The sequence below is a fragment of the Ostrea edulis genome, chromosome 1, assembly GCF_947568905.1.
Source record: "Ostrea edulis chromosome 1, xbOstEdul1.1, whole genome shotgun sequence".
NCBI classification, from domain to species: Eukaryota; Metazoa; Mollusca; class Bivalvia; order Ostreida; family Ostreidae; genus Ostrea; species Ostrea edulis.
In genome coordinates, this window is record NC_079164.1 from 77,013,716 (window position 1) to 77,027,677 (window position 13,962).

The 13,962-nt window shown below is 34.8% G+C and overlaps 1 protein-coding gene across 1 annotated transcript; it reads right to left on the reverse strand.

The window, feature by feature from the left end:
- Positions 1–293: 293 nt before the first annotated feature.
- On the reverse strand, positions 294–13,871 carry LOC125680692 (pleckstrin homology domain-containing family B member 2-like). Its single transcript, XM_048920412.2, has 9 exons — positions 13,747–13,871; positions 13,338–13,405; positions 9,841–9,956; positions 9,066–9,229; positions 5,873–5,900; positions 4,199–4,295; positions 3,366–3,491; positions 2,278–2,361; positions 294–1,906 (listed from the first exon to the last, which is right to left on the reverse strand). The coding sequence occupies exons 2-9, from the start codon at positions 13,375–13,377 to the stop codon at positions 1,764–1,766; spliced, it is 798 nt and encodes a 265-aa protein (XP_048776369.2). The 5' UTR covers positions 13,378–13,405; positions 13,747–13,871; the 3' UTR covers positions 294–1,763.
- Between the last annotated feature and the right edge of the window lie 91 nt (positions 13,872–13,962).

The following is a 13,962-nucleotide window of genomic DNA, read 5'->3' on the forward strand; positions in this document are numbered from 1 at the left end:
AGAGCAATAATTGATTTAATGCACACATTAAATAAAATTCAATTAAAGAGAACAATAATTGAATTGATGACATCTTCAAATAATTGAAGATATCTTCAATTATTTGAGTTTATGTTAATTTGGCGCTCCATAGAGACAACTATACAAGTTTGATGCCTGTCAAGCAAAATTTAATGTCCTTTTAAAAGATAATTACACTTGTTCAACTGTTAAGTGCAAACCAATTATTTGCCTATTTTTTTTTTGGGGGGGGGGGGGGGGGGGCATATTAAGAATAAATAACACAATCCAGATGAATTTCAATCGTATAGTTTATTGAAAATATATGGCCACAAAGCTTGTGCAAATTTTAAGTACATGTAAACTACGGAATGATAACATTACTCCATATCAAAAGTTTGGGGGAAGCATAATTTTAGAAATAAGCAAAAGTCAAATAAAATAAAAATAACAATTCCTTATAATACAATTTCTTTGAATTGATGAAAATTATTTGCAATCAGTCTTGTACATGACAGTAATATGTGGCTCATACTCTTATCCTATCATTCTGGTCAACAATTCATATTAAAAATCATATACATGTAGGTTCACACATTACATCTGATGTGTTGAACACTCAATGAAAAATACGTTATTATTCTCTGTCAAAAACTTTGCTAAATATTGAAAATCCGACTTGAAAAAATAAGTCCCTCCTCAACTATGTTGACTAATGAAATCTGTACTATTGCATATCGTTTCTGTGGCATCACAGAGGTAAGAGCTCATCAACTCCTGGATGAGACACCAACCAATGTAGACTCACATCATTATCATAATGGCTCAAGATACAAAATTTATGTATTATGATGTCAAAATCCTGTCATTTTTTCACACCTCTGTGACTGCTGTCATAGAAGGTGTGAAGCACTTTATTACCCATTTTGTACATAAAGTGGCCTGTACAAAAAAGTGTTAAGCATTTTATTTTCATAAATTCAGCAAGGAAACTTCTGTAACGTGTTGCTGTCACCCAGCCAAGGGCTGATCATGCTTGCCATTGCTTAACTTGCATGATCAAGAGAGACACTCTACCACATCACTAGAAAAGCTAGCTCACTAGCGAGACAGTATAAGTTCCCTCTTACACTGACTGCTACACTTCAAATTAATAGACTATAATATAATGATCTGCTAATTATCGTGATGAAATAGCTTGGAAAATACATCACACAAGAGGTTTCTACGATACCAAACAACAAGTTGAAGCTGGTATCCTTTCACAGCTGGGTGAACTCTCATACAATTTTGTTATTAAGACTATAACAAAAGATAAAAAATAATAATTCCAAAACAGCACTACATGTCCTCATTAGAATTCAGCTATCATACTTTTCATTACCAGCCTAACCAAAAATATAATATTTAACAAGTAAAACTCCCTAACCAAAAATATAATAAATAACATGTAAAACTCCCTAACCCAAAAATATAATAAATAACATGTAAAACTCCCTAACCAAAAATATAATAAATAACATGTAAAACAATGTGTTCATAAAACACTAAATTAAAAGAAGCAGAATATCAGTACTCCTACATAGCTTGATTTGTGAAATTCTTTGCACATTTGTAGTATACTGCATAAAACATGGTAGATTGTGTTATACATTCATATTTTCATAATCATGCTATTTTTACCATAACCCAAAATATTGCAAAACATTGATTAATATAATAATAATTCATGTATGTAATAACACCCTGCCATTGTTCCTGGTTCAATCGAAACTACCAAAACTACCAGCGCTACCATAGCTACTGATGGAGCCCCAACTACCATGGCGACCAAGTCCCCATCCTCCAAATCCATGACCTAGTATCTTCGAGGCTCCATAGCCAAGAGCTGCCCCTCCTAACAGACCTGGAACAGAAAACATACCAATATTGAAGGAATGAAAAGGTTTGGCTAAGGACCCTTGGGTGAGTTTGTTAGAACAATCAACAACAATGTATCTTTTGTACATATACACATGTATGCACATTAATAAAATGGACACATTAACCAATGCCCTGCAACATTTATATAGCTAAATACCTGTAAGCTATGCAGCAAAAGATATCATATAAGCTAAACAGTGATGATATTCACTTATTCATCAGAATCATGATTTAAAAAAAAAAAATTCTTACATTATATTCACTATGTTTATCAATACAAATCCTTCAAAATGAATCAGTCAATTCTAGCTGCACTGATAGATCTGAACGAACAAGATATCATAAAGCTCCAACCTGCAGCCATTTTCCCCGCTTTCCCTCCCATCAATCCTCCAAGCATTCCCTTGCGTTTCTTTTGCTCTTGCTGTGGTGCATAACCTAATAAAATTTAGTAGTGCTGTAGAGTTAGGTTCTTACAAGATCTGCAGTTAACCAAATGTTCAGAACTTGCTGTACTTTAACACTTGTATCTAAATTGTTTCTTCTAGAATCAAATATCATAGTTACCTAAAAAAACCAAAAATGATAAAGGACAAAATGTGTATAGGATTTTTTAAGCCCTTTAATCTATTTAAAAACTCAAAGCCGAGGACTTATATTTTTTGAAATACAAAATCCATAAATTGATAAAATGCATCACGATTAAAGATCTATGACTATGATATAATTTTTTTTTTTTACAGTAGCTTGATTTATACATTATGACATCACAAAATACATCATTGTTGCAGTAGTCATTTGTATTTTCATTTACAACTACCAAAAATGTGAAATATGTATGTTACACATTTACACTGTCAATGTCAGATATGATACACTTTTACACTGTCAATGTCGGATATGTTACACTTTTACACTGTCTATGTCACATATGATACACTTTTACACTGTCAATATCAGACATGATATACCTTTACACTGTCAATATCAGACATGATACACCTTTACACTGTCAATATCAGACATGATACACTTTTACACTGTCTATGTCACATATGATACAATTTTACACTGTCAATACCAGACATGATACACTTTTACACTGTCAATATCAGACATGATACACTTTTACACTGTCTATGTCACATATGATACACTTTTACACTGTCAATATCAGACATGATACACTTTTACACTGCCAATATCAGACATGATACACTTTTACACTGTCAATACCAGACATGATACACTTTTACACTGTCAATACCAGACATGATACACTTTTACACTGTCAATACCAGACATGATACACTTTTACACTGTCAATACCAGACATGATTCACTTTTACACTGTCAATGTCAGACATGATACACATTTACACAGTCAATGTCAGATATGATACACTTTTACACTGTCAATGTCGGATATGTTACACCTTTACCATGTGGCTGCTGTTGATACTGAGGATATGGCTGATTGGGCTGCTGAGGGTATCCTTGTGGGGAATGTCCTACACCAGAAAGACCAGGTTGTTGAGGGTAAGGATCACGTCCACCATGATAACCTCCTATGTATGAACGAAGTCAATTTATCATACAAATTATGCAGTTATACTTCATCTCCTTAATTTTCATGACAAAGTAAATACAAAACAAGCCTGATCTGCAATACACAGTATTAGTCATTAACAGATCCACATTTTTTTTTTCTAGGGGGGGGGGTGTTGTTGTTTCACCCCTAACAATTCTTTCCAGGTGTGTGCAACCTAAACAAGAGGTACTGTGAGCAATGCTCACTAAGAATACCCCCCACTTACCCCAATCTCCCAAAGGGTGTTGGTAATAGGTAAAACTTCAGTATTATGATCCAAAAGGTATCTAGGAACACAGCATCTCCATGCGATGAAAAAAGCCATTAAAGAATTGAAATAGAAACCATATTGCTACTTCTATGTCCAGTGCACTTGACCTTTGACCTTTTGACCCCAAAATCGATAGGGAACATCTTCATCCCATGGGTAGTCCATATGTATGATTTGGTGACTGTAGGTGGAAAGGATAATGCTTTAGAGCCCGGAAACCATTGCGTCTACAGACGGACGGACGGACAACCCGATTCCAGTATACCCCCCACAACTTGTTGCGGGGGGTATAATTATGGGTCTAACATTTAGTTTTATTTTTACAACTGGAGTATTTTGGAATAATCTCAGGGTAGGAAGGAGACCTGGATGCCCAGTACCTCTTCTGCATGTGAAATTAATATTCAACTGACCTGACACTCCACCAAAGCCAATACCTCTGGATGCATCTTCACTGTAAGGGGGCAGTGCATTAGATTGTTGCCATTGTGAACTTGGGGAAGAGGGAAGCTGTCAAAGTTTTCAAAAATAAAAATAAAAATCATGAACATGATTGTTACATTAAAAATATACCACTGATACATGTATTTATGAATTCAATCAGTTTAACTGACATATTGTAATAATCTGTGCATTTACCAACATATGAAAATATCTAAGATTGGTATGTTCTAAAATTCTATATGAATTTCCTGTAAAATGCTGTTTTAAGATTTTAAATACAACAACAGAAAATTACAACATGGCAATTACAATAGAGGCTAGTTTACAAGTTCTATAACCTTCACACTTACAGTGGATAGCTTATAGGTTCTTTATCTCTCATCATTACAGTAGATAATTCATAGGTTCTTTATCTCTCATCATTACAGTAGATAATTCATAGGTTCTTTATCTCTCATCATTACAGTAGATAATTCATAGGTTCTTTATCTCTCATCATTACAGTAGATAATTCATAGGTTCTTTATTTCTCATCATTACAGTAGATAATTCATAGGATCTTTATCTCTCATCATTACAGTAGATAATTCATAGGTTCTTTATCTCTCATCATTACAGTAGATAATTCATAGGTTCTTTATTTCTCATCATTACAGTAGATAATTCATAGGTTCTTTATCTCTCATCATTACAGTAGATAATTCATAGGTTCTTTATTTCTCATCATTACAGTAGATAATTCATAGGATCTTTATCTCTCATCATTACAGTAGATAATTCATAGGTTCTTTATCTCTCATCATTACAGTAGATAATTCATAGGTTCTTTATCTCTCATCATTACAGTAGATAATTCATAGGGTCTTTATCTCTCATCATTACAGTAGATAATTCATAGGTTCTTTATCTCTCATCATTACAGTAGATAATTCATAGGTTCTTTATCTCTCATCATTACAGTAGATAATTCATAGGTTCTTTATCTCTCATCATTACAGTAGATAATTCATAGGTTCTTTATTTCTCATCATTACAGTAGATAATTCATAGGATCTTTATCTCTCATCATTACAGTAGATAATTCATAGGTTCTTTATTTCTCATCATTACAGTAGATAATTCATAGGTTCTTTATTTCTCATCATTACAGTAGATAATTCATAGGTTCTTTATCTCTCATCATTACAGTAGATAATTCATAGGTTCTTTATTTCTCATCATTACAGTAGATAATTCATAGGATCTTTATCTCTCATCATTACAGTAGATAATTCATAGGTTCTTTATCTCTCATCATTACAGTAGATAATTCATAGGTTCTTTATCTCTCATCATTACAGTAGATAATTCATAGGTTCTTTATCTCTCATCATTACAGTAGATAATTCATAGGTTCTTTATCTCTCATCATTACAGTAGATAATTCATAGGTTCTTTATCTCTCATCATTACAGTAGATAATTCATAGGTTCTTTATCTCTCATCATTACAGTAGATAATTCATAGGTTCTTTATCTCTCATCATTACAGTAGATAATTCATAGGTTCTTTATCTCTCATCATTACAGTAGATAATTCATAGGTTCTTTATCGCTTATATTTTAATACAGTAGATAGTTAATAGGTTTTTATCTCATACTTACAGTTTGGCAAATTGCACTCATCCATTCTCTGTAACCAAAAACACAAAATCTGAATGTTCTAAACTGTGCTGTACCATGATTTGTCATTATTATGCAAGCATCCCTGAGTACTGCAGATTTAATTTCCTTCAATAGGGGATCAAAATTTTACATTGGAATATATATGTAATCTTTGGAAATTTTCTTAGCAAGGAGCATTGATTAGATATATTAATATGCAAGGATTCCATTGCAGTGCAGGTTCATATTGGCTAAATACATTGTCGCAAACCATGCTTAACTATCTCCATTCACACCATATCATAGATCCAGTGGGAATCTGGGTTAGAATAGGTCCTCAGTACCCCCTTGCTTGTCGTAAGAGGCAACTAAATGGGGCGGTCCTTCGGATGAGACCGCAAAAACCAAGGTCCTGTGCCAAATCCCGTGTCACAGCAGGTGTGGCACGATAAAGATCCCTCCTTGCTCAAAGGCCATAAGAGCCGAGCATAGGCCTAAATTTTGCAGCCCTTCACCAGCAGTGGTGATGTCTACATATATGAGTAAAATATTCTAGAGAGGGACGTTAAACAATATTCAATCAATCACTACATCATAGCTGTGGTTGTATCATTAAGAACGTCCTGGACTTTATGAATATTTATGTTGATATACCAACCAATCATGTAGCTCTCATAAAACTTTAGGAGGATGGGGAAAAAAACCACTCAGAGAATATCACATATGGCTTGTAAGGCCAAGCAGAATAATCTGAGAATTGCTGATTGATAAAAAATGACACAACAGCCAATCAAAAAAAATTTTGGATACAGAATTTGCAAGCATAGCCTCTGTTGTTGTGGCAAATTTCATTTAATATATAGCTAAAAGAGTGACCTGTAAACTTGTTAGTCTATCATTATTTTAAAATAAATGCTAAACATTTTACCTGTGGGAATGTGCAGCCATTAAAATATCAAAATATGTTATCATGACTGTGACTGGTCAATAAATGAAAGTGTCATTTCATAAATATTCATGAAAATGGAGAGTTTCGCTCCACACGCACGGTTTGAGGTAGGGTTAGGGTTAGGGTTTGAGGTAGGGTTAGGGTTTGAGGTAGGGTTAGGGTTTGAGGTAGGGTTAGGGTTTGAGGTAGGGTTAGGGTTTGAGGTAGGATAGGGCTTGAGGTAGGGTTAGGGTTTGTGGTAGGGTTAGGGTTTGAGGTAGGGTTTGTGGTAGGGTTAGGGTTTGAGGTAGGGTAGGGTTTGAGGTAGGGTTAGGGTTTGAGGTAGGGTAGGTACTTCTGGACTCAGTAAGCATGACGAGTGACGATGGCTTTTTAAATGAGAATATGTAGGAAATATTAAACCAAAAATTTCACTAGTAGCAGGGCCACACTCAATCACATCAATTTGCAAACATTCTGAATTCCTTCTTTTCATAGACCCTGAAATTATGATAGGTCTAAAATAAGGGATAAAATTTTACATAATCATATATGAATATAAGATCAAAATATATCATGAGATTATGGGAAAAGATTTTTAAGAATCTTCCTCTGAAGAACAGGAGGGTCAATTCGACTCAAGTGAGCATTGTAGCCAATGGGCCTCTTGTTTCTTTTTTAGGAGACATTTTCCTAAAATTCTATATAAAACTTTGCACCACTAATGTGATCCCACACTGTACCAATACTTTGTACATGGTGATGTTTAAATATTACTATTTAAACAAATTGTAGTCATGTTGTGCTTTGGAAGAAGATATCTTAAGATTTAGCTTCAATAGAACAAAGTAAAACTTAATCCCTATTGTAATCTTAACCAGTGACTTTGAGAGAAACAGTTTGAACAAATGTGAATGGATATTTGCATTTACAAACAAGAGGCCCATGGGCCACATCGCTCACTTGAGTCACCTTTGCCCTGTTGTTGTTCAGCTGTTGTGACTTTTGACCCCATATTGTGGCCCCAACCCAGAGCCCCAAAGGGTCACCACAGAACTGAACTTGAATTCACACAACATGGGGATGCCTCAATATTTCACACAACATGGGGATGCCTCAATACTTCACACAACATGAGTATGCCTCAATACTTCACACAACCTGGGGATGCTTCAATAACAATCAATACCAATATGACTAGCATGACCTTGCTGTTCTGAAGAAGACTTTTTCAAAGATTTTCTTACCTGTATCCACCTAGAATACAAAATTTGAATCCACACAATCTAGGAACGTCTACATTTTGATATGAATGAGTGTGATCCTGCTATTCTTGAAAAGAATTTGCTTTAATTCCTTGTTTATTTCTACATAAAACTTTGATCTCCAGTTGTGACCCCATCCTACACCTTGGGCCCCTTAATTGAACAAACTTGAATTTGAACTAACTGAAGATGCTTGCAATATTGATATGATTGCAGGTACCGGTAATCTTGACCTTTTTGTTACTGAGATGAAGATTGTTAAAGATGTTTCCCTATATATTCAAATGTAAAATTTTGATCCCCGATTGTCGCTCCACTATACCTCCTTGGGGGCATGACTTGAACAAACTTGAACCTGCATTACCTGGGGATACTTGCATATTAATATGACTAATCATGGTTCTGTTTTCCTTCAGATCTGGAGAAGATTTTTCCTGTATATATCTCCAGGTAAATTGTGGCCCTACCCTACCCCTGAAATAAACTTGAATCTACACTATGCCAGGAAGTACTCATGTAATTTTCAACTGTTCATGCTCAGTGGTTCTCTAAATGACCTAACCCTATTTTGGCCTTTGCTTGATTATCTCCCTTTTGAAGGGAGTATGGCCCTTCATTTGAACAAATTTCAACCCCCTTTATCCAAGCACAATGTGTACTAAGTTTAATTGAAATTGTCCAAGTGATTCTGGAGAAGAAGATATAAATGTGAAAAGTTTACTTGAGCTTTCAGCTCCAGTGAGCTAAAAACTATTGCCTTGGTTTTCTCAAAAAGATATATTCCTCTCTAAGACTTTAGACTTAGAACAATAACGAGAGTTTTTAGAAGGCAATGAAGCTCGCCTGGAAATGCGGTTCTGCTTACCCTATCACCCTTGATTCAAAAGATATAGGCAAGGTTAAAGTTTTTGAAAAGTAGATCATTAAAATTTCATAATATTATCAATATTAGATTTCATTTCACATCTTTACTTGACTTTCATAAACAATGCATACTTACTGGAGTTCATTTGGATCATGACAAAGCAGCCAGAAGACCTTGCACCTGCTGTTGTTTTTCTGAGGGATGGCCAGCAGACTGTCATAGGATGTACCCCCTGGAAGATGAGGTCTGTCTGGGAAAGTGTTGGTATACTGGCCATAGGCAAACCTCTTGCACACATCCTGTACATGAAATATATTCATTTGTAATTAATATAGAAAAAAGGATAAAGGCTGTACCTTAATTTCTGTCTTTATAATTGTTTTTTTTTCTTTCTTTCAAAACTACATGTGTGTCTCTTTTGAGTTGTGTCAGTAAAATTATGGACAGACTTGTTTTTAAACACAATATGATATATCATTAAAAATATCATGTGGGGTATTTTGCCGGGTCATTTAACTGTACAGATATTTCAATCATTTGAGACAAATTGTAATATTGTTAAAGAGTATTGATGGAGGTAAATTACATTGTATAGTACTTTGCGATTTATTTTACACAGATTCTATGGCATGAATCAAAGTAGTCAGATTTTAATTAAATTGAGATGCTTCAAACTAAATGTGAAAAGAATTAAAGTTAAAAATCTTTAATTGTGAAAACATGACGGACGATGCATGACGACGGACGCAGACCAAATGCAATAGGTCACCTGAGTGACTCAATTAAAATATCAAGCATATTTTTATCACTCAAAAATATATGTTTCAGGTAGCTTGTGACTATTTGCACTTTTCTGTATTTGCTGTTATTTTGATATAATCTAAAAATAAGTACAGTTGACTGTTTTTACCCTCAGATGAATTCTAGCCTTTAAGTTGGAGTCATGTTGATGTTTGTGCAAGCACAAGTCACTGTTGTCATAAAGAACTGCCCAGGTGTCTCTCCATCCCCCATGTAATAGGCTCTCTAAAAAAAAAATGAAGTATCATTCAGGTCCGAGATATTTTTAAAAATACATGTACTCATTTTTTTCCTTTCTGCACATAAAATACAACACATTGATTCACATGATATGATTAGATCTAGATGTACATCACCAAATCATGCCAGTCTCTATATCATATTCTGTATGCACATGTTAAAGGTATACTACAGAAATAATTTTCACATTTTTTGAAATACATGAGGGTATGAATTGCAACGGTTCACACCAGCATACTTCATGATGTGTGTTAGTATGATGAAAAGAAGGCTGGCACAAAGTGTTACGGTTTATACTCTCGTGTATTTTTATTTTTTATTTAAGAATTGAACAGCACTAGCAATTCACAGAGAATTTGCCTCAAACCCAAATCCGTTCATATTGACCATGAACAGCTCAAAACTGCTGTTCAATTTTTATATTGATATCCATTTACTAATCACCATTTGTTTACATTGCTTCTATAAGTCAGGAAATATTTTGCTGCAGAAAACCAACTCCAATGATCCGGATATGTCATAGTCGTATTGTGACGTACGTCAAAACATGGACATGATGTCACACTTCATCTTACCCTGCCTTTTATCAACATTGCACGGTGCATTGTATTTTGGAGCTAGGAGACCGCAAGATTGGGATGATAATCCACCTAAGTTCACAATTTTAATCCGAGGTGTGACTTTGCGAGATCTTTGTAACATTTGTTCTATTTTTTCAAATCATTACGCTCTCTCAGTCGCGCGCTTTAAACTAGTTCATAATCCGTTCATAGTCAATATGAACGGATTGTGTCGCATGCTGAAATTGGTTGGTTCATAGAGGAAAATGCGATTTGTAATTTAAATATATATATATATCATTCTACTTTCATTTCTGTCGGAATTCTCAGCCATTAAAACAGATGCTCAAGTAGTTCTGTATTCCTATCTGCATTGTTTATAACGGCAGTGTGTTCATGAGGAAATGCCTATATATCATATCAATTCATAAAGATTTCAAAGGCAAAAACATTGGAAATGTAAACATTGATAATGACATCACAATATATTGCCATTGTAACTATAATGTCACAAATAAAACTGGTTTTGAAAATACCGTTGACTGGTGTTGCTGTGTTTTTCAATCCTTATAAATATTGCATTTATGACAATCACACTGTACTGTAATACATGCACATTGAGTCATTGATGATGTGTATATACATGTGTATAAACAGGTGAAGACCCCATTGGTTGTGAGGAACTCTCTGCAGTAATTCAAAAATGTGTTCAAACAAGAGATGTTTGTAAAACATACACGCCCCCCATGGTGTAATATTGAAAAGGGTTATACAAATGCATCATTTAATTGATAGTACATGTAGTATCACCAATTCAAAATATTGAGCAGACAATATCTTCCTATGTCAAGAGTGGATTGACCATGTGACCTACAAATCAATCAATAAGGGTCATCTACTCCTTATGCTGTACCAGTGTAACAAGTTTGGTGTCAATCAAGCAAATAATTCTTGAAATATAAGAGACAATATATTACTATGTTCAGTTTAACCCGTGACTTTTGACCACATGATCTGAAAATCAGTAGGGGGTCATCTAACTCCTTAAGATGTACCAGTGTACCAAGTTTGATGTCTGTCAAGCAAAGGGTTCTCAAGATATTGAGATGACAGTATATTCCTATGTCTAGTTTGACCCTTGAACTTTGACCATGTGACCTCAAAATCAAAAGGGGTCATCTTCTCGTAAAGATGTACCAGTGTACCAAGTTTTATGTCTGTCAAGCAAAGGGTTCTCTAGACAGTGAGCAGTCATTATATTCCTATGTCCAGTTTGACCCCTTAACCATGTGACCTCAAAATCAATAGGGGTCATCTACTCCTCACAATGTATCAGTGCACCAAGTTTAATATCTGTCGAAGAAAGATTTCTCAAGATATTGAGCGGACAGTATCTTCCTATGTCCAGAGTGGATTGACCCTTGACTAACCCTAACCCTTTCCTCATGTACTATTAATGGTTTGAGAGAATAAACTGAACTGAACTGGACCTGAAAAACAATAGGGGTCCTCTTCTACTCATAGCCAACCCACATATGAAATATCATTACGATCAAGTGAATGGTTCTCAAGGTATTGAGCGGACAACATGTGACCGAGCGACAGGTGCAAATTAATATGCCTCTCTTCTTTGAATGCGGGCATAATAAACCATTGAAATAAACAGCTTTGCAAATTACAATTTTGTGAAAAACCATAAATTTCCTGACAGGTTATTGTGTTCCAACCACAGTATAGTAGTAACTGTTCATGCACACATAAACTGTGATATGTTGGTAAAGAATGATCACTACAACTGCAGCAATTTTTTAATGTTCTATCAAACATTCAATGCAGAATTATGTAGCATCAACAATGTGTGAATACATACTCCACATAGCAATCCCAAAATGTCTGTAGCAGAATGTGGGCATAACAAGAACCCCACAGCACAAAGACCCATAGAGAGAAAAATGTACAGATAAAAAGACCTACACTTTTATGGTGAAGCCATACTGATTTTTCAGGAAAAGGCCGGATCAATCTGGGTAACAAAGAAAAGAAACTATTGGGCCTGATTTGGTTTTAGTCACTTAGTAAAGCAATGAAGTGATTTTCATGCCCTGTAGTTTTAAAACAATATATTACGAACTCAACTTTGAATATCCTGTGGGAATCCAGGTTAGAATAGGTCCTTAGTACCCTTTGCTTGTCGTAAGAGGCGACTAAATGGGGCGGTACTTCGGTTGAGACCGCAAAAACTGAGGTCCTGTGTTTCAGCAGGTGTGGCACGATAAAGATCCCTCCCTGCTCAATAGCCATAAGCGCCGAGCATAGACCTAACTTTTGCAGCCCTTCACCAGCAGTGACGTCACGTCTCCATATGATTGAAATATTCTTGAGCGGAACATTAAACAATATTCAATCAATCATCTTTGAAATTTGGTACTGTGGGTAGTACATACATGATGATGATAATATATTTACCTATTAGTATTAATCTAAAAATCTTTTACCCATTTTATGGGTTTTTTAAAAATTATAAATTGTATTATAATAATCCTAAAATAATTCTAATCCTTTTACTTCATGTTGAAATACATGGTCTTCTGAGGAAACACTAACTTGAAACTTTGGCACAGAAGAGCTTATTAATTATAGATCAAGTGAGTTAAAAATGAAATATTAGTATTTAACTTCCAACGCCTACATGCAATTGGCATTCAGTTAACAACTGGCTTATGCGATCCAGGCACCTTAATAAAAGACATTCAATATTGAACAGCAACCATCCACAGGTCCATTGGTCATACCCGTTGATACTTACTACTAAAACGTTTCAGGTATCCTGCCTTCACAACCGACATGTTTATGCTAAGATGTTTTATTGTCTATCTAAAAGTGTCGTAATATTTGCAGTGTTAAAATATACATCCAACAGGCATGAAATGTAAACATATCCTTCCTCAACAAAAAAGTTTGTGAGAGTACGATGAATTTAGCACAGGTGCTTGGGTCTTAACATAATTTCATACACATCTTACCTAATACATTTGTTATTTACATATGACGTTAGATGTGTATTCATATGTTAAGACCCAACGTTTGATGTGTATTCAAGCACCTGTGAAATTCAGCAGATTTATCATTTAAGATTTTATCAATATATTTCTTTTTCAAGTTGAATATATATAACCACTCATCACCTTTAACGGAATAAGTTCTTTATACCTTACCTGAGTGTCAATTATCAGAGTCTTGTAGTACTCGGCCAACTCGTTTGCGTGCTTAGGCCTATATGCCTCGAGCCTATGCGTAGTTAGAAAATTCGGGAAAATTCGGATAAATCATGGTACGAGCTATCATTTTTGCACAGGAATTATTAATTCGTACCGTAGTTGTGTTTGATGGTCATATTAAGAAACAACGTTACACAACTATATAGTGTATAT